This window comes from Mesoplodon mirus, assembly GCF_964341445.2.
Source record: "Mesoplodon mirus genome assembly, chromosome: 17".
Lineage (NCBI taxonomy): Eukaryota > Metazoa > Chordata > Mammalia > Artiodactyla > Ziphiidae > Mesoplodon > Mesoplodon mirus.
Genome location: NC_138993.1, coordinates 68,834,563 through 68,855,609, shown reverse-complemented (window position 1 = coordinate 68,855,609; position 21,047 = coordinate 68,834,563). Strand labels below are relative to the sequence as shown.

At 46.8% G+C, this 21,047-nt stretch overlaps 2 protein-coding genes across 8 annotated transcripts in view; one reads left to right on the top strand and one right to left on the bottom strand.

Annotated features, from left to right (window-relative positions):
* NALCN (sodium leak channel, non-selective) overlaps positions 1-18,170 on the top strand; it is a 261,887-nt gene extending 243,717 nt beyond the window's left edge. The window contains exons 35-44 of the mRNA XM_082602462.1: positions 240-308; positions 1,252-1,400; positions 2,668-2,761; positions 4,420-4,552; positions 5,222-5,337; positions 7,207-7,364; positions 9,987-10,137; positions 11,692-11,841; positions 14,082-14,199; positions 17,184-18,170. Of these exons, the coding sequence (XP_082458588.1) occupies positions 240-308; positions 1,252-1,400; positions 2,668-2,761; positions 4,420-4,552; positions 5,222-5,337; positions 7,207-7,364; positions 9,987-10,137; positions 11,692-11,841; positions 14,082-14,199; positions 17,184-17,377 (1,332 nt within the window). The 3' untranslated portion in view covers positions 17,378-18,170. The remainder of the gene's footprint in view (positions 1-239; positions 309-1,251; positions 1,401-2,667; positions 2,762-4,419; positions 4,553-5,221; positions 5,338-7,206; positions 7,365-9,986; positions 10,138-11,691; positions 11,842-14,081; positions 14,200-17,183) is intronic.
* LOC309792706 (uncharacterized protein) overlaps positions 14,303-21,047 on the bottom strand; it is a 76,145-nt gene continuing 69,400 nt past the window's right edge. For 4 of the 7 annotated variants that reach the window (XM_082602470.1, XM_082602468.1, XM_082602469.1 and 1 more), the window contains one exon: positions 14,303-15,495. In XM_082602470.1, the coding sequence (XP_082458596.1) occupies positions 15,266-15,495 (230 nt within the window). In that variant the 3' untranslated portion in view covers positions 14,303-15,265. Of the gene's footprint in view, positions 16,730-21,047 lie in introns of all 7 variants that reach the window. The other 3 variants (XR_014291763.1, XR_014291764.1, XR_014291765.1) reach the window with 2 other exon arrangements.

Here is a 21,047-nt window from a genome sequence, read left to right as displayed (position 1 = left end):
AGCTGAGCAAAACAGAGACGAAAGTTTCATTTAAGATTTGATTTTATAGCTAATATTTATTCATGAGTTTTGGCAGTGACCTTTTCAGCACCTTTTTAAGATACATTTCTTAGAGGAATTTTCACATTTTATTAAACTCATTATTCAGTAGACTTCACGGAAGACTTAAAATGAAAAATGGAACTGTAACACGATTTTTCGTGCAAATTACAAGAGGCTCTCCTCTGTTTACATTTCAGAACGCATACACCTACATGATGGGCGCATGTGTGATTGTCTTCCGGTTTTTCTCTATCTGCGGGAAGCACGTAAGTACACTGTGAAGATGCTGTCATAGGTCACGCGTACACTGAAGAAAGGAGTGATGACTAACTGACTTTAGCTGCCCTTCTGGGTCTCCAGGGGTGGAGTTAACAAATTCCTAGACATCATAAGTCAAAATGAGCAAATAATCAAATGAATCGGTAGCTTAATTGTCTTGTGACTCGTTTCCTGACATTTGTGTTGTTTTAGTTATTCTTCTCATTCGCTAAGTGAACTCAATCATCAACTACAGATGACATGTCAGGCACAAAAGCAAAGACTAATGGTCTTTCTAAATGCTTCTTTATTTTTATTGTTTTTATTTTTAATAACGTTAAATAATTTTACTGCAAAGAAGAATAATCTTAACAAATATTCATGATCCTATGATTCCAGATTTATTGATGTTCTTTGTTAATGTTCAATACATTCCACATATATTTTTCATTTTTTACAGCACTGTTTTCTTTTTTGTTACTACATTTCATGTAGAGTCCATATATCCACATAATCAGTATGGTAAATATTTGATGGTTATTTGGTATTTTACCATCGTTTAGTTTTGTTTTTATGATTGTCTGTTTGTGGAAGAATCCTGGGTCTGCTTGCTATTGGCCAAAAATGTACAGCCTGTATAATAAAGAATTAGGGAGGAAGAAAAGAGAAAAATAGAAGGCTTAAAATATTGTGGTGGAACTTTTATTAATTTGGCTAAAGAGGCTGAAGTTTGAAATATGAGCAGAATTTCTCTATGTCTAATGGTCTTTAATAATATTCAAATTTAATACCAGATAGGAAGCAACTTTCAAGTGATATCCTTGAGAATCACTTTTGTGCCAGACTGCTTAAATGTTACTTACTTTCCGGGTTCACCATGGCTTGACGAGGTGAATGTCCCCTCCCTCCTCCTCTTTCCCCACCCCCGCCCCCACCCTCACCTCCATACAGGTGACACTGAAGATGCTCCTGCTGACAGTGGTCGTCAGCATGTATAAGAGCTTCTTTATCATAGTGGGGATGTTCATACTGCTGCTGTGCTATGCTTTTGCTGGAGTCGTCTTATTTGGTACTGTGAAATACGGAGAGAACATTAACAGGTTGGTATATATTTATCTTTCTTTTTTTTTTTGCAGTACGTGGGCCTCTCACTGTGTGCCCTTTCCCGTTGCAGAGCACAGGCTCCGGACGCGCAGGCTCAGCAGCCATAGCTCACGGGCCCAGCCGCTCTGCAGTGTGTGGGATCTTCCCAGACCGGGGCACGAACCCGTGTCCCCTGCATTGGCAGGCGGGCTCTCAACCACTGCGCCACCCGGGAAGCCCTATTTATCTTTCTATTCAAATATTAAGCAAATGTTTTTAGTAATGAAATCATGGATACATATCTGCATGCTTTTTAGACAAAGATGGGGAGGGGGAAGCAATCATTTGGAAATTAAAACAAAATAAAATGGCCAAATTTTAAATGACATTTTTCTCATTGAAACAGTATGCATGCTTACTGTTAGAAAATTAGAAAATTCAGAAATAAAACAGGGGCTCCCCTGGTGGCGCAGTGGTTGAGAGTCCGCCTGCTGATGCAGGGGACACAGGTTCGTGCCCCTGTCCAGGAAGATCCCACATGCCGTGGAGCGTCTGGGCCCGTGAGCCACGGCCGCTGAGCCTGCGCGTCCGGAGCCTGTGCTCCGCAACGGGAGAGGCCATAGCAGTGAGAGGCCCGTGTACCGCAAAAAAAAAGAAAAAAAGAAAAAGAAAAAGAATCCATAATTCCACCACCATGCAGGAATAACCACTTCTAATATCCTGGTGAATTCCAGCAATTCTTCTATCCACATACTGCCAGAAATGATACATTGTTTTTTTTTAATTAAACAATTTTGAGATGGCTTTGTTTTTTTTAAGCAAAACATGGGAAGTTAGGACCCCCAAATGGTTACATGTGGAAAGCATTTTTCAAAGGTTGTCTTAAATTTTGTGGAACCATTTCTGAGGGGATTTTTTTAAGTCCTTACACAAAAAATTAAATACAAACGTGTCTTGTTGCAGAGATCACTTATTTGATATATGGTGGCCCCATCTTTTATAGCATAATCCACATAAAAGAAGGAATCACTTCTAATTGTCAAAGCTTGCTTTCTCAGTCATTCAAGATGAATGGCAATAAATGGCTGGCACCATGCTAGGGTTGGACTATTGAGATAGCTATACTTGGAGGCAAGTATAAATAAGAAACAAATAAGAGGGTGTAACCCTTGGAAATGGTAACTTAGCAATCACATTAGCTCTAAAATCCACGTGTTTTGGTGGTGACATCCCTTACATGACAAACCGTATTACTCACATTCTGGTTTTTTTTCCTTAAATTAGGCATGCAAACTTTTCTTCAGCTGGCAAAGCTATTACCGTACTGTTCCGAATTGTCACAGGAGAAGATTGGAACAAGATTATGCATGACTGCATGGTAAACGTCTCCTCATCACTCGCGATGCCTTGACTTAGAAGCAGATAAAACTCTTTGGTGATACGATATAGGCAGCGCCATCCTTGTAGCATCTAGACTGTGTACAAAACACATATCCTGGCCCTTTAGTCCATAAAATTGCATTCTTTTACATTACAATACATGGACATACAGGAAGAATTTCCAGTGAACCCAACTCGAGCTATTGTAGTTCCATTCAACAAATTTGCATTATGTGAGCATTGTTCTTTCCCTCCCATCTTCGACATTTTGGCAGTCAAGTACAAACAGGAGAGTTCCACTTCTCTGACTTAATTCAGCAGATATTCACTGAGCCCCTGGTTTGTACTGGCCCCTGTACTAGGCGCTCGGTCTTGAGCGATTCCAAGGCATTCTCCAGGAGTTTATGTCAGAGGCTCTGAGCAATACTCTCCCTCAGCTATCCTCACTTCTAGAGCCTAATTCTTCATCATCCTTCAGGTCTCCGTTTAAAGCTCAGTTCCCCCAGGAATCCTGCCCAACGCTAAGGCTGCTGGTTCTGTGTCCTCCCAGTGTTCTGTATTTCTCCTTTGTAGTGTGTGGCACAACTGCAGTGAGTTATCGGCTTGATTGGTTTATTTCAGCTCCCTCTCACCCTCCGGACCAACTGTTAAAAGAAATTTCTGCAAAGATGGCAATTCAGTGGCCACCACCTATGCCTGGTTATTGAGCACCTGAAATGTGACTAGTGCAACTGAGGAACCAAATTTTCAACTGTATTTAATTGTATTGAATGTTAATGAACATACATTTGGATTTAGATAGCCACGTGGAGTTAGCCACTACCATGTTGGACTGCAGGGTTCTAGACTGTCAGCTTCATGGCAGAGGGAAGGGGTCTGGGTCCTGCTCACCAGCCTGTCCCCAACACTGGGCATAAACCTAGCATATAGGAGGAGCTCAGGAAATTTATGCATGAATGAGTGGGGATGGAATTTACCAAATCAAAAATAATACAAGGCAGAATTAAATAAATTCTAGATTAAAAACAAGCAGAATGCCATGGAAATGCAGAAGAAAGAACTAGTCTCTCTGACTGAAAGAAACCAGGAGGTTTCTCAGAGGTGTTGGAGTTTTACTGGGCCAGTGAAGAATGGGGAGGCTTTTGATAACCCGAATCTTGTGCCATTTAATGATATTCCATAACGATGCTCCAAGAAGGAGGATTACTGGCTTTTCCTTACACAATTTGAATGTGAATTTGCTGTGTATAGCAAATCTTCCTAAATTTTAACCCATTACTTAAGTCAGAGAGTTTTTTTTAAACACCTTTTTCTCTGACTTTCTGCATTTTGCATCACAGTGACTACTTACTCTTTGGGGCTAGTGGAGGTGGCAGAAAGAGTGTCTCTTGAAGGAAGGGAGTTCGTGTTCATTGTGCTTCTAAAATGGCAATGAACTTGGGATTCTACAAGACCAAAAGCATAGTATAAATGAAATATTCTTTTTGATTTTTGCCACAGATGAGGTACCCAATGTATGGGCCTTTGAAAGATCACTTTGAAGTTACTTATATTTTATATCGTTAGGAATATGTTCACAACTACAGTCAGTTAACGGAAATTTGTAATCTTCTCTGCTCTCACCCTGTCCCCCCGTTCCCCGCCATGGGCCCGCAGGTCCAGCCCCCCTTTTGTACTCCAGATGAATTTACATACTGGGCAACAGACTGTGGGAATTACGCTGGGGCACTTATGTATTTCTGTTCATTTTATGTCATCATTGCCTACATCATGCTAAATCTGCTTGTAGGTAAGTGATGTTCACTGAATTATTTTTCAATCTCTTTAAACTCAGGTTATTAGATAATTATGTACTACTTCCAAGTAATTATCCTGGATTGCTTGGGGTGGGTGTTTTATGGCATTAATTATAAATTGTTGCCCCTCGGTCCAGAAGCTGAAAAGACCTTTGAAAGGCATGTAAATGACAGTTGATTGCAATTTCAAGAGTTGTTCTATTTATTATGATCATTAATTTCAAAAGCTCTTCTCATGGATTCAGTTGGACAAATACCAGGGAAGGCTACCTTTCCAGGCTTGAAATATCACATTTATTTTTTCAAAAGATATACACTGTCCCCCCAGATGTGGGACCATCCAGAACTCAATTTGACCTTTAAAAACTGCCCTGGAACTCAACTAAGAATTGAAGCCAGCTGGCACGAGCATCTTTAGACACAGAATGCGTGTTTATGCTCATGACCCTCAATGTTTTGGAAAGGTGGAAGCTGGATAAATAGCTCAGTCCAAGTGTAAAACATGCCAACTTGGAAACCATACTAAAAGCCCTTTAATAATTTGGCTTATAATGTAGGTGATAAAATTCATGATTTATAATAGATGTTGTACTTTTTCTGAAAAATGACAGATAAGTATAATTGTCTAACATCCCCATTTTTCTTTTCTTTTTTTTTTTTAGCCATAATTGTGGAGAATTTCTCCTTGTTTTATTCCACTGAGGAGGACCAGCTTTTAAGTTACAACGATCTTCGCCACTTCCAAATCATATGGAACATGGTGGATGATAAAAGAGAGGTATTGTCTCATGCCTCACCCCTACCCCAACTGCCGTACTGCAGACGTTTCAGTGGTTTTGTTGTTTTCAGTGGACATGTACTGAATTTGCAAAGGCCACTGCTGAATTGCAGAAAGCTGTCGTTGACAATTTAGAAGAATGTGCCAGGGAGGGGGAGGGACATCGTGTTCTTTCCAACCACAGACGTCCTCTCCTTCAGACATGCAGAAGGTTGGCAAGGCAAGGAAACCAAGGGAGCTCTGAAGAGACCAGCTGGGGCTCAGGGCAGGGCGGGGGGTGAAGTTCAGATCACCGAAGCGACAGTGTGATACAGATTCATGAGCACCCCAGCTCTCACACGGCAATTCTGATTAGAAGTGCAAAGGAGTTATTTAAGTGGTTTCTGAAAGTTATCATTTTGGACTTATTATTTGGATGTTTTCATCATACGTCTTACCCCAGATTTCCTAGAGTTAGGCAGAGCAGCAGATGCTTCCTCCTCCCCCTCGCCGCCCTCCCCCTTCTCCTAGCAAACCTTCAGGCGCAGTTCCAGGCACCAGGGATGTGACAGTGAACGAGATGGCAAGGTCCCCGTGCCCACAGAGCCTGTGTTCCATTGTGGGGAGACAAACGATAAAGGGGGAAACAATAATGATTGTAATAATTATTACCATTTCAGGAAGTTATACGCACTCTGAAGACGGTGGTGGCACGGGACAGAGTGGTTGGAGGTGGGGGGCAGATGCTTTAGCGGGGTGGTCTCGACGGCCTGGCTGAGGACGTGTTATTTGACGTCACACCTGACAAACGAGGGAAGTTCAGCCAGGGGCAGACCTGGGGGAAGATCTGAAAATAGTTTCTGGAAGATACGACGGTAGACACAGAGGCCAGGGAGCCAGAGGCGGAGCACACGGGGTCCTGGACCAGAGCTGGGGTCTGCACCGCCATGCAGGACTTCCTCCAGCCCCTGGGCTTGCTCCCTCTCTCCCTGGGGGCCCCCAGGCACTGGCCTGCGGGGGGGGTTTCTTTCGAGACAGTGACCTGCGTGTGCAGGTGTCTGGCCCTGTCTCTGTCTCACCTGGATCCACTCAGGTCTCCGTAACTGCCGCCGCCAGGAACCTGCTTTCCACTGACACACACGGAAGGCGACACCACCGCTCACATGTGTAGACGTTCGTAACGGACAGGAATTCACAGGCTACCAACATCCCTGCCTCTCACCCAACTCCTTAACTCAAAGTCACAGCCAGGCTGGCACCGTAGGTTTTGTTGCCCTGAACGGAGTGACATGTGTTAGGTCCTCGGAATCTGGATCTGCTCCGACCAGCGAGAGGGCAGAGCTGGGAGCCCCGTCCTGCTGGATGTCATCGTCCTAATAACAGAGAAGCCCCGAAAAGGAGTGGTCTTTCCCTAGAAGGGTAGCTCAGAGCCCGTGGGGAGAAGTTCCCAGTATCTGGACTAAGTGGAGGCTCGTACACACGTGTCGGCCCCATTTTTTCCGCCACGTGCGTTACTGGCCCACTTGGCACGTGTGTTAGAGAAACAGGTGAACACGGGCTGACGCAGTGCAGCGGGCAACAGGAAGGGGGGGAGAGTAGGAGCTGGGCCCGGGGAGGCCGAGGGTCCACTCTGCCTCCTCGCCCCCGCGTGGCGGCGGGACGCCCCCTAGAACCAGAGATGCTCCGGCAGCAACTCCACGGGCTGGGCTCCTAATCCCGGGCTCCCCTGGGTGCACAGGGCCCCCCGGCCTCGGGGAGGCCAGAGGCTTCCTTGCACGGGTGCTGATTACGTTAGCTTTTGAGAGCTGGCTGTGGGCTCTTTTGCTGTGAAGACAGAAGCCCAAGCGAATCACTGTGGCCTGTTTCCGAGTGACCGTGCTCTGTCCCCAGGGGGTGATCCCGACTTTCCGCGTGAAGTTCCTGCTGCGGCTTCTGCGGGGGAGGCTGGAGGTGGACCTGGACAAGGACAAGCTTCTGTTCAAGCACATGTGCTACGAGATGGAGAGGCTGCACAACGGCGGTGATGTCACCTTCCATGACGTGCTCAGGTACCGCGGTGCACAGCCCTGCATCTCCGCTGCCCGGGGAGGGGAGCCGGGCCGCCCTTCGTTCCGCAGGAAGGAAGCGGTCCAGGAGGGCCGGGCACCTGCTCCGTTCCTCAGGCCCCTGTGGTCAAGCGGGAGCTACAGCCCCCGGACCTTCTCACTCACGGGTCCGGCCACAGTCGGCCTGGCCCGCCCGGGGACGGTTGCCCCTGGTTGGTTGACAAACCCCATTTTCCAGCCATTTCCTGAGAACCCAGACGGGACAAAGGGGCCCACAGAGGCTTGGCCCTTTCTTCTCTCTGAGAGGCTTCTGTATTATTCACTAGGATTGCTCTAACAAAATATCATACACTGAGCGGTTTAAACAGCAAGTTTAGTCTCCCGGTTCTGGAGACTGGAAGTGAATTCAAGGTGTCAGCAGGCTGGGTTCCCACTGGGGCTCTGAGGGGGGGACTGATCCAGGTCTCACCCAGCTGCTGGTGGTTTGCTGGCCATTGTTGGTGTTTCTTGGCTTGTGGAGGCATCACCCTCATCTCTGCCTTCATCTTCACAAGGCATGCTCCTTTTGCGTGTGTGTCTGTGTCTGTGTCCGTGTCCAAGATGTCCCCTTTTATAAGGACACCAGTCATATTGGATTAAGGACCCACCCTACCCCAGCATGATCTCATCCTAACTAACTACATCTGCAATGACCTATTTTCAAATAAGATCACACTTCGAAGTAGTGGAGGTTAGGACTCCAACACAGCTTTTGTTGAGGGGAAAACAACGCAACCCATAACAGCTTCTTAAACAGGAGTCCATGGATAGAATTCAGAGGTCCGTGGTCTTGGAAAGGGAAACAATTACATCTTTATTTTCACTAATCACTCACTGAAATGCAGCATTTTCTTCAATGATATACCTGTATCTTTGTCACCAGTAGAAATCACATTTTCACACGCATTACTGTGTGTCTGATATCTTAAAATATCCGTTATGCTCACCAGTTCTGAGTTACAGTAGTCATTTGACCTCAGCTAGATGTTATTATTTAATGTAATAATACAGATAATAATATAATGTAATAATAATAATATGTTACTACGTCATCACCTTTTCAAAGAAAATAATTTGAGAACTGTATTTCGATATAACCGGTTTCCTTTGTAATGCAGATTTTTTAATGCATTTAAAACCTTATTCTAAGAAATGTCCCATCAGCTGTGCTGCCAAAGGATCCATGCCCCAGAAAAAGTCAAGAACCCTCCTCTGCCACCAGTAACTATTTTCATCATGTTGCCTATACCTGGCAAGTTAAATGTTGGGTATTGTGTCACAAATTTCAGGAGCATTCAGGCGTACAGAAATACGTTGTGACTGGAATTTGAAAAAAGACCAGAACAGAGGAAAGATCTGAGAGTAGTTCTCTCAAGTTATCGATTTTACCTCCCTCTCTTCACTTCTTCCAGGGGCAAGCCAAAAGGCAGGAAAAGATGAGGCAGAAAACACCAATGAACAGCAAAGGATGCCATCTCTCTCAGAATGTCACTCCATCTTCCCTCCTAGTGACAAATATTTTTAGGCTGAAAGTCAGGTGCATAGACGTATCACTGTCCCTAATAATTAACACACAGCCTCTTTGGATCACATTGGTGTGTCTGATGACACGGACCCAGGAGAAGTTGATGGTGGCATCCTTTGCCTCTCCCTACCCCTCTAGCCCTGGATATGATGACAACTGTTCAACAATGATGAGATTCTTGATGAGGCAGAGAAGAGAGGAAGAGCAAACGTGCTTTCTTCCCCCACGGTGGGAAGAACCTTAGCAAACAAGAGTAGGTCATTGTACCAGGGCTGCACCTGCACGGGGAGGGCCCCTCAGGCGCCTCCAGGCTGTGATCTGGACTAAGCAGATGGTTCTGAGCTCGAAGCTCGGGGCAGGCAGAGGCTGAGCAATAACCTGGGTACCGCAGCTGCACCAGGGAGCACCAGAAGGCGCTGTGCCTTTGGCTCTGAGCCCCTCAGCCTGGACGCATGAGGTGCCTTATTGCCCAGGGGCCCCAGTGCAGCACGTCAACTGTGTTGCTTTCATTTGCCACTGCCTGGGCCTATTGTATCAAGGGCCAAATGGGAGTGAACATTCCACCCTGGCTTTGCACCCATCTAACATGAATGAGGAAGATGTAGGGGGCAAATGAGATAAATTGAGAGGGAAATGGCGGGGGGGATTGGATGCATGACCCACAGCCAAGCCTACTGACCATCACCAATTGGATCTGAATGTGAAGAAAGTATAGAAAGAGCAGCCTTCCTTCTACAGGGAAAGTTCCAGAGTCTTAAGCAGCTGATAATGTAGGTCAGGGCCTAGCCTGGACATTCTGTTTCACAAAAGCTTATAGTGTTGTAAGTACCTTGCCAATACTAGCGAACTTCGTCATGTAGTAAGGTAGGTCTCATGACTCTCCCCGTGTGACAGATGAGGGTAGAGAGACAGCGAGGTGACATAACCAGCCCAAGCCCTCCAGCTGGTCAGGGCTGGTGTCCAAATGTTACATTGGTTGGATGGAGTGATGTTCTGTCTGGATTCTGAGAGTCTAGACGCCAGGTACCTCAGAGCTCATCACTGCGTGTTTCCCCCACCAGCATGCTTTCCTACCGGTCGGTTGACATCCGGAAGAGTTTGCAGCTGGAGGAGCTGCTCGCAAGGGAGCAGCTGGAGTACACCATCGAGGAGGAGGTGGCCAAGCAGACCATCCGCATGTGGCTGAAGAAGTGCTTAAAGCGCATCAGAGCCGTGAGTGAGCCGGGCCCATCAGGCTTTACTTCCTCCTCCCAAAGGAGGAGGAGAAGGAGGGTCAAAAGGAAAAGAGCTCCTTCAGTACCTACACTGGAGCCTTCTGTAATCACCTTATGAGCCCACAACCATGTCACCTTTATCCACTTACGATGATTCAAACCTGAATTCTGGTCCACCTTCAGCCATACCCTCTTGAGCAGAGTCCATAAGAAATTTCCATTGAATCACATTTTTATAAATTAGCATGAATGTTGAAAAAGCAGTTTATGGATATTAAAATATTTATGATCTCCATTTATGAAACATGAGTGTTCACAATGCCAGAAATCTCTACATACTGAACGGCAACTGAATTTACAAAACTACTTTTAAGTTACTCCTAAAAATACCAACATGTTGTTGACAATGTTGTTTGATCTTTAATTAAAGACCGCCTCTCCCCAGAGTTTATGATCTGCTTCCTGAACTATAAGCTTTAAGACTCTCTAACTCATAAATCCATGAACATATACTGTGTTGACATAGACTGTGTTTACAGTGGGCACTTCTATTAGGTTATTACTTTTATGAGTGGTTTTGATCTATGCTTCACATACAGGGGAAAAAAATCAAACTAACCACTAAACATTTATCCATAACAGATTTTTTTTTTTTATCCTATTTCTCAGAACAACACCAACTTCGAAACATATCTATTGGAGGAGAAAAGGTCCCCAGAGCAAGGAGCCAGTCCAACCTCGAATAGCAAGGCAGCTGCAGCAGCCGGGCCACCGTAGCCCTGCTAGGTCAGGGATCACGTCTGCCCCCCACAGGCCCTGACAGGGCACGGGCAGTACCCACTCACCCCAGACCGTCCAGGCCTCAGTGTGCACCAAGACAGGTTGGCCCGCTGCCGGATTGGCCTGCTCCAACCAGAGCCAAGACAAGAGCGAAGCAAGGGCTTCACTCACCCACCCAAGTCTCCTGCCTCTTCCAGTTTAGAGGAAAGGAGCGATCCACATTGGCTTAGTGAGCACAGTGTAAGATAAGAAGGGAAAAAAATAGGAACTCATGTTAATGATCTAAAACTTCTGTTATACTGTATAGCACGGAGAACTGTACTCAGTATTATGTAATAACCTATAAAGGAAAAGAATCTGAAAACGAATATTTGTATCTATATGTATAACTGAATCGCTGTGCTGTACACCTGAAACTTAGGACAGCATTGCAAATCAACTAGACTTCGATTTAAAAAAAATGTTTTCAAAGAAGGAAAAAAACTCTATTTAAAGTAAAACACAAGGTATTATCAGTGAGCATAACTATTCCAGTTGTTATGCAAATGAAAACAGGATGGGAAGGCAATTCCTAAGTCTCCAAGTCCTCCTTTAAAGCCATCTGATACTCCTCAGGGAAATCAGTTAAGAACCTTTACTTGGAAGCTCTTAAGAGGTCACCAGGCATTCAGGTCCTCTGAAGAAGACAGAAGAAAATACGATTTGAGCGGTGCGGGCAGGGGGATGCTGGGCTGGAACCCTGGTCCCTGAAAGCACCACCCTATTTCCATAGAAACAGCAGCAGTCCTGCAGCATCATCCACAGCCTGAGAGAGAGCCAACAGCAGGAGCTGAGCCGCTTTCTGACCCCGCCCAGTATCGAGACCACGCGGCCCAGTGAGGACCTGAACGCCAACCGTCAGGAGAACAGCACGCAACCCGAGGTACGGCCCGGGCGGGAGGCGTCCGTCACCGGAGGGTGTTCGCAACACGTGAATCGACGCCGTTCACGTGGTCATTTTAAACAAGTGACACGATCTCTAATAGGAAGTTGAAAAAAGAAAACTGGAACACGTTGATCCAGATGATGTTGTGTCTTTGTCATCCTGAATCAGTGGAGGTTATCTCAAAAGATTCTGATTTGTCCAGATACAAAAAACAGTGGGAAGGCTCTGCACTTAATAATCCTGTTGATTTTTGTCTAAAGAGTTCACATCACATGACTTAGGAGAACATGGCTTGCCTGAAGCTCTGTCCTAAGTGTTTTCTCCTCCTCACCAAGTCACAGAAACTTGCAGTAAAATGAGCAAAAATGCTTGCAGTTGGCCTTCCACCTCCTTAAATAGTCGGGCTCATTGAGGATTTGTCCTTCTTTAGCTGGGCATCAGAAGAGCATATGGAATTCGGGGAGTCTTAGTTTGAGGACCTTCTGTGTACTAGGGCCCGGCATAGCTTCATTTCTAGACTGCATCTGCACATCCATAAAAAAAAAAGCACAGAGTCACCAGCATCCTGGAGAGCTTGTGTGTGAGAAGCAGCTGGCAGGAGGCCTGGCCTTTGTGAGGCTTAGTTATGAATCAGCTGGAGCTGGTCTCGGATCTGGGTGTGTGGTGACACAGTCGGGGCAGGTGACAGACACTGAAGCCTGGGGCTCCGTGGACCAGCAGGACGCTCCAAGGGGCCCTCTTGTTCCACAGCCCAGTTTTGGGTGGATTCATGTCGTTGGCTCCCCAGCCAGTAGGAATCACGTGCCACCGACTACTTGTGCAGGGACGGTCAACACAGCAGGGACGTGGGGCTTCTACAATGGCCCTGCCGCCTGTCTGCCCTGAGGATGGCTGGCAGTGGTCGCGTGCGGTGCCGGGGTAAGAGCAAGACGGCTGATCTCGGGTGACGTTGGCCTGCAGCAGCTTGAAGCAGGATTTCGGTTCCCCGGGTGGAGACTTAAGTCAGGCTGCAGCAGTGTGAGCGCTGAATCCCAGCCACTAGACCACCAGGGACAAGGCCCTGGCCTGTCAGTTGTGTAGAAATGAATTGCCACAAAGAGAAAAAAAGTAGTGAAACAAGTCAAGTGTTTTTTAGGAGGAAAAAGAATACGTGTGGCTAGACACACGGGCGGGCTCAGAGGGCGAGTCGCGCCCTCGTGGTGGTCTGAATTACTCATATGCGGCATTTCTTCCAGCTTCCTTTGGCCAGTCATCTTGCTTTGCCTGGTTCTGAGCCTGTATTTGGCATATCTCAGGGTCCTCCCCCGTGTGCGCACTCCATCTTAGCCAAGATGGATTCAAGCGAAGAGGCCTATGGGTAGGTTGACATCACCTACCATGGGGTGGCGCCCCCCTCCCTTTTTGACCTCCAAGGAACCTTTCTGCGCACGTGTAGTGGAGAAGGTCTCCTTGACCTCGAGGATGAGGAATATGTGGCCTCTTATCTGGGCAGGGCTCAGCCTCTCCTCCTCTTCGTCTTGGACTCTGTCCACGGGGGATGCACTCCAGCTGTTCAGCCTGGGGCCCATCTATCTCCTGCCTCACAGCCAGCGCGACAGGGGAGGTGATGGCAACAGAGTTCTCTGGTTTTAGGTCAAAAAGCCCAAGAGGGGCCACTGAAGAGAGGGGAGGACTACGGTGCTGATAAGGAAAGGGATGCGGATGGCGAACCAGAGACGGGGTGAAATGCACGGAGATCTGAGCATTTCTCTTTGGCTTCAGTCTTAATTGGTTTAAGTTTTGTTCTCTTCCGGGGCTCATCCTAGAGCTTTGTCCGCTGAGAACTCTTCTGGAGGCTCTAGGTTGGCAAGCGTGTACTGTCCCCAAACCAGGCAGTCCCGCTGCCCCCCCCCCGCCCTGGTACGTGGCGGTGCCCCCAGGGGTGGCAGGTGTGTGGCCTTGGGAGTGGAGGAGTCTGGGAGGGACGCCCAAGAAAAAGCACTGCCTGCAGGGTCGGGCCTGCCTTCCTCACCCTGTGCAGTGGTGACTCTTTCACTTTCCCTGACTCTTTTTACCCATTTTCACTCTTCCTGTCCCCACTGTTGACACTATGGGTCCATGTTGTCTTCGCCACTTACTTTCCTGCGGGGCTTTCTTCCTTCCTTAAAATGAAACGAGGGTCCAGGCTAGTGCACAGAGGAGGAGGAGAGCACAGCTCGAGGAATAACCGCCTGATTCTCCCGCCCGCACCCCTGCAGACGAGCAGCCGGCAGCGGCTTCTGAGCCCCACGCTGTCGGACCGGGGAGCCAGTCGGCAGGACGCGGCCGAGGCCGGGAAGCCCCAGAGGAAGTTCGGCCAGTGGCGCCTGCCCTCGGGTATGTATGGCAAGTCCTTTCTCGAGCAAGTGGGGCATTTTCAGGGCATCCATGCTCTTTGTGTGTTTGGGGTCTTGAACTTCAAAATTCAGGTCTGCCTCTAAAGTTATATTTATAGACAGTGAACAATGAAAAAGGTATTTCCCTCATCAAAAACATTTCCCTCAAAATAACTTCTCTGAACAGAACAGTATTAGCCCTTGTGTTTAGCTAATAGAGAAGGCAGCACCTATTAACAAAGACACCATAACCACGATCTAGAAAGTGGTGGCGATTACCACCAGGGACTTCCGGTGCACGTTCCAGGCATTCCCAAACGTAGGCAACATTCACATAATCTAAGAGGGAGTAGGTGGATACATGTCACTCAGAAATGACACAGGTTTCTCAAAGAAGGAACAACAAAACTTATTTAGTGCAATCTAATCTGTTATAGTACCAACAGCCAATCACTGTTGTGAAGGCCTTAACACGTGTTCCCTCCTTTAAGCCTCACGGTCCTATTATTTTCCACATTTTATTGATTCAGTGAGAGCGTTTTCTTCTAGAGGGACATGGGGGTCTGGAAAGCCAGGACAATCCCATTCAGGGCACACAGAGGCGGCAGGAGAGCAATGATCTGCCCGGCCCAGGGTTTTCTCTGTGGAGAAGTGAGCCCGCGGGAAAGCGGGGGCTTCCTAGGCTCTAGAATTGTGTCCCTTCCTCAGCCCGGTTCAGGTGAGGAGACAGAGACTGTTGCAAAGTCTTCCGTAGCCCGTCTGTCCCGCAAAGCAGAAGACAGTGTGCCTTACCCTTGTCCAGCGCTGCTTACTTAACACCAGGGAGGGGAATCTCTTTTCTCCTACCCCGGAGGCTATTATGCAGGAATCAGAGAGAACCCGGACTTCCCTCCACCTGGTAAAGGAAAGCCGGGAGTGAGGGGAAACAAGATGAGTAAGTGCTGGGGCCAGGCCACGAACAACCCCAAATTACAGGCTGAGTGGTTTCAGCTTCGTCCTGTAAGCGGTCAGGCACCAGGAGAGATTTCTGAGCAAGACGTGACCTTTGGAATCCTGCTGAGGGAGACTCACATGGCGGCAGTGCAGAGAGTGGGCTGTCTGTGGCAGAGCCCCGAGGCAGGGTTACGAGCCACAGGATGGTGTAGTAGTGCGGGCGAGAGGCGATGAGGACACGGACGGAGGCGGGAGTCCAGGCCAGGCAGTGGTGCAACCGAGGTCCAGACCAGGCGGGGGTCCAGGCCATGGAGGGACGGACAGCAGAGACGACCTCGGGGAGAGGCACAGTCCTTGGTGTTCACTTAAAAGGATGAAAGAAAGGATGCTGTCAAAAGTGGCTTCCAAGGCCCATAGGTGGCCCCAGTGCCAGAAACGGTGATAATTAAAGGGACATGGTATTGGGGACGCCCTGAGTTTGAAGAGGCACTGGGCAGGAAAAAGAGCATTTGAAGATGGGGTACCAGCGATGCACCCCCCAGTGTCACGCTATGCATTTTCTCTTTTTTCTTTTTTCCCTTTTATTTTTGTGTAAAAGTTGTATGCATTTAGGGTGTACAATGTGATGTTTTGATAAACGTTCACACTGTGAAATGATTATTACAGTTGAGCTAATTAACATATGCGTCACCTCACAAAGCTACCATTTGTGTGTGTGTGTGTGTGTGTGTGTGTGTGTGTGTGGTGAGTACACTTAAAATCTAGTCTTTCAGTAAATTTCAAGTATACAATATAGTATTATTAACTATATTCATCCTGCTGGACATTAGATCGCCAGAACTCATTCATCCTACACAACTGACACTCCGTACCCCTCGACCAACACCTCCCCATTTCCCCCACCTGCCCACCCATAGTAACCATCATTCTACTCTCTACTTCTATGAATTTGACTGTTTTAGATTCCACATGTAACTGAGCATACAGGATTTGTCTTCCTCTGTCTGACTGATTTCTCTTAGCATAATACCATCCAGGTCCATCCATGTTGCTGCAAATGGCAGGATTTCCTTCTTTTTTAAGGCTGAGTAATATTCCATTGAATACACACCACGGTTTCCTTATCCATTCATCCGTCGATGGACACAGGTTGTTTCCATATCTTGGCTATTGTGAATAATACTGCCATGAACATAGGGGTACACGTATCTCTTCAAGATAGTGATCTTGTCTTCTTCACGTGTGCACCCTCAAGTGGAGTGCTGGACCACACGGCGGTTCTGCTCTGCATTTTCTTAGGTCATCTCATTTAATCTATTTTAATTCTCACAATAGTCCAGTGAGGAAACTTGTAATTTCTTCATTTTGCACTTGAGGAAACTTGGGTTCAGAGGCGTGAACTTGATGTTGGTTACATTTACAGGTCACAGAAGTGGGACCCCAAACCATGACTGATAGAATCCCAAAGCCATGAGTGTGTCAACAAAGTCTTCAAACAAGTTGCTTTATTCAGGCACATGGATTGGAAAGATGAATGCTGCCCTTAGCGTATTTCAAATCTGTCCAGGAATCACGCCTTCTTCTCTGATGCTACACTTCTGTCTGTTTTTACAAAAAAAAAAAAAGTTATTTACCCACACCTTTCCTCCCTTACCTTCTCCAAACCTCTTCCTCTCCCCTCACTATTACACTATCCCTTCTTTTCCTTTGTTGTTTCTTTATATGTATATACTAATGAACACTGACTCATTTCTATGACACTTGATTTGCCCAAATTGGAACTTATAGTGATTTTTTTAGTTTTTGTAGTTATCTCAAATTGCAAGCAATATATTTTTTTCAAATGTTGTTTACTAGCTGCCCATTAACATGATTTTAAAGTCCATTATGGATATAAAGAACCAAGTGTTTGAAAGGTTTCATACGTGATGTCTATAGGTAGGACTTGCTCCTGGGAAGTATGACTGACAGGACCATTGGGGGGTTCAGGGATGGCTAGTGATGGGGGGAAGCCACACCAGGCTGCTCACGGGACCCTTGTTGATTCCACAGCACCAAAACCAATAAGCCACTCGGTGTCTTCGGTCAACTTACGGTTTGGAGGGCGGACCACAATGAAATCTGTCGTGTGCAAAATGAACCCCATGACAGACACAGCTTCCTGCGGTTCCGAGGTTAAGAAGTGGTGGACTCGGCAGCTGACCGTGGAGAGTGACGAAAGCGGAGACGACCTTCTGGACATTTAGATGGAAACCAGTGAAGATGCAAGTCCACTGGTGAAAACTGACTGCTGATATGTTCTTTCATTGTCCAGTGAGCAATCCGTAATTGATGTATAATTTAAGTCCAACTTGTAACGAGATTTTTAAAACTGATTTCTGTCCTGCCATAGGAAGGCATAAAACTGGGTCTGTCAAAGCTGTGTGTGTGATGGGTTATTATCACGCGTTCAAGAGAATCTGCAAAATGGCAGTTTCGTAATATTAGAAACTATACCAACTATACCAGATGTAGATCATTCAGAATTTCATATATTCCATCTATGTAAACTAAGATATATTCATGTATGCTCTTATGCATTATTTTCACCCCCTGAAAGAGTGCTTAGCCCAAAGTGGCTGATATTTATGGCGCAGGAGCTATATCTTTAGTTCACGTTTTTCCTACTTCCTCTAGAGATACCTCTCTTGGGAGAATTTAATATTTATGATTGACCTGAAAATGTCAACACTGAGCTCATACTCAAATGATAGTAGTTTTACAAACTAGATTCTGAATTTTAAAAAGTATACTCTTTATCTCATGTTATTTTAAAAAACATGCACAAGCTATTAGAGATCAGAGCAAGTCAATGTCTGTCCCCTTGGCCTGCTCCCAAGAGAACTGCGTGTGCAGCTACCAAGCAAAGAAATGGGCCCAAAGAGCTGACTGGTTTAAAACAAACGTGTACATGGATCACTTGGGGTACACAGTTACTTAAAGATGTTGAGTTTCTTAAAAAGCCTTTTAATAATAGAGTTTAGCAAAAAAAGAAGTAAAACTACATGATTCAGCTTATTTTAAAAATCTTTGCATGTGTGATGTTACCCTTGGCTTCATTTCTTACCCAAGGTAGGTCTGTTTTGCCATAAATCAGCAAAGACATTGAGTTGCCCTCAACACACTACTGCAATGTTCAATTCAAAATGATGCCATTGCTACCAGACTCCCCTATAGAAATAACGGTACTCTCCAAAATCTCACTCCCAACTCACTATTCAGTTACCTCACAGCTCAACTGTCTATGTTTCACACATCAGCTGTCCATGTCCTCTGGATGCAACAGTGGTTCTTTTATGCTGGGTCAACCAAGTAGAAGTGCATTTGGGCCTTTAACTACACAATTCTTTTTTGTGTGTGTGGTACGCGGGCCTCTCACTGTTGTGGCCTCTCCCGTTGCGGAGCACAGGCTCCGGACGCGCAGGCTCAGCGGCCACGGCTCATGGGCCCAGCAGCTCTGCGGCACGTGGGATCTTCCCGGACCGGGACACGAACCCGTGTCCCCTGCATCAGCAGGCGGACTCTCAACCACTGCGCCACCAGGGAAGCCCTAACTACACAATTCTTGATTGGAGATTTGCTGTTTAGATTACTTCTTTTTTATTTATTTATTTATTTATTTTTGGCTACCTTGGGTCTTCATTGCTGCGTGCGGGCTTTCTCTAGTTGCGGCGAGCGTGGGCTACTCTTTGTTGCAGTGCGTGGGCTTCTCATTGCAGTGGCTTCTCTTGTTGTGGAGCACGGGCTCTAGGCGTGCAGGCTTCAGTAGTTGTGGCACGCCAGGTCAGTAGTTGTGGCTCACGGGCTCTAGAGCACAGGCTCAGTAGTTGTGGCGCACGGGCTTAGTTGCTCTTCAGCATGTAGGATCTTCCCGAGCCAGGGCTCGAACCCGTGTCCCCTGCATTGGCAGGCGGATTCTTAACCACTGCGCCACCAGGGAAATTCCTAGATTACTTCTTTTAATACAGTGTTGATCTCAGAATCCTTTGACCACCACCCTACTCCCGTGCTTTATGATCTATTTCTGTCTATTTAACATTCTTAACTAGCCAAATATCACATTCCTTCTGTATAACAAATGTGACATTGTGGTGACAGTCCATATAGTGTTTATATGATTAATTGTGACAATAAGATAATGGGCAATTAAAGTCAGTGCAGCCGAAAGGATTTTATTCCGTTATGTTCATTTAGAGTTTACTTTTTGTACATGAGAAAATAAAATAAATATTGGGTTTGTAAAAGAATTTACTTCGAGTTGATGACCATTTCTAAACCCTTTTCATATGTGTGGGTTTGGGGGGTAGGAGACGGCTTGGTGGAGGGGCCCCTAAGGAGCTGGCGTTTTGCGAACTCCGTATTTGAATATTCCGTCGATAATTAGTTGGCAAAAGCTCTGTCCCTGCTCTTCACTTCGGCTCAGTTCCTGAGCCAGAAGGTTCCTTTCCCGTTCGTGCTCGTAAGGCTGAGTGACTACTCTGTACCTTCCACACTCACAGAAGGACCTTCGGCAGCCAGCGCATGGGTCTGTACTAGTGCTGCAGGAAAATGAGATGTGTTTCCTCTTGGCTCATTACACTTGAGTAACACAGCCTCATTCTCACAGAACGGCTGAGCCCTTCCTAAAGTAATCGATGTTCAGCAGAACGTCATTGTTGCTCATTCTGCAGTGAAGCAAGGGGCGGAACAGCAGTGCACTTAAAGCCACGGCACCCTACATTTGCAAGGAAGGGAAACAACCAGACAACTCCTGTGGGACCTAACGCCACTCTTTTCCTGAAGCCAGGAGAGCAGACGGCAAGCCCAGAAGATACATGCCTCACCCCCTTTTAGATTTTTCATCAACTTATAAACAGGCTGGTTATGCAGATGGGAAAACGTCAGCCACAATGTCCCCTGGTCCTTAGGGAGGGCAGACACTGATACTAACCCTGTCGTCATGCCACCCACTGCCTTTAATTAAGGGATGCTTTGGGTTCCGAAAGCATCAGAAAGTGTAAGGGATAGAATACTTGACACAGAGACCCCCGGGGAACAGACCACAGACGAACTGCACGTAAGGCGATTCAAGGGGACTCAAAGGGAACAGGGATGGAGAGAATGGCCAGACTGAGGCTATTCACTCTATTCTCAGTGGTGGTTCAAGAGCCACAGCCGTCAGCGGGGACTGGCCGTTTGTGCCCTGCCCGCGCTGCATCAGATCGAGCACACAGAAGAGATACTGGGCTTGTAAACCTTTAGCAAAAGCAGTTTCTAGGCCAGTTGAATGATGTGTTTGCCTGTTTCTTTGTAGAAAGTGGCATATACCATAGACAGGTGGTTTCCAGTGTATTGCTACCAGTGGCACTCTTTCTCAACGTCCTTCGGAGGATCCCAAAATACTAAGCAGGCAAAAGCAAGGCAGCCCTAGTTGAAATTTGGGTGAAGATGAGAACCCCACCTACATGGCCTGTCTCCCGCCTGTTATGGACTGAATTGTGTCCCCCCCTACCCAAAAAAAAGATGCGTTGGAATCCTAACTCCTAGCCCCTGTGGATGTGACCTTATTTGGGAATAGGGTCTTTGCAGATGTGATGAGTTAAGTTATGGTGAGGTCATACCAGAGTAGGGCGGGCCCTTAATTCAATACGACAGGCGTCATAAGAAGATAAGAGAGACGCTGAGGGAGGAGAAAGCGACGTGAAGACACAGGCTCCGAGGGAAGACACAGCCATGTGAAGACAGGGGCAGAGACCGGAGTGACGCCACCACAGGCAAGGAATGCCTAGGGTGACACGTCATTGCAAGAGACAAGGAAGGATCCTCCCCCAGGGGCACTGGAGGAAACACGGCCCCGCCATCACCTTGATTTCAGAGTTCTGGCCTCCAGAACGAGAA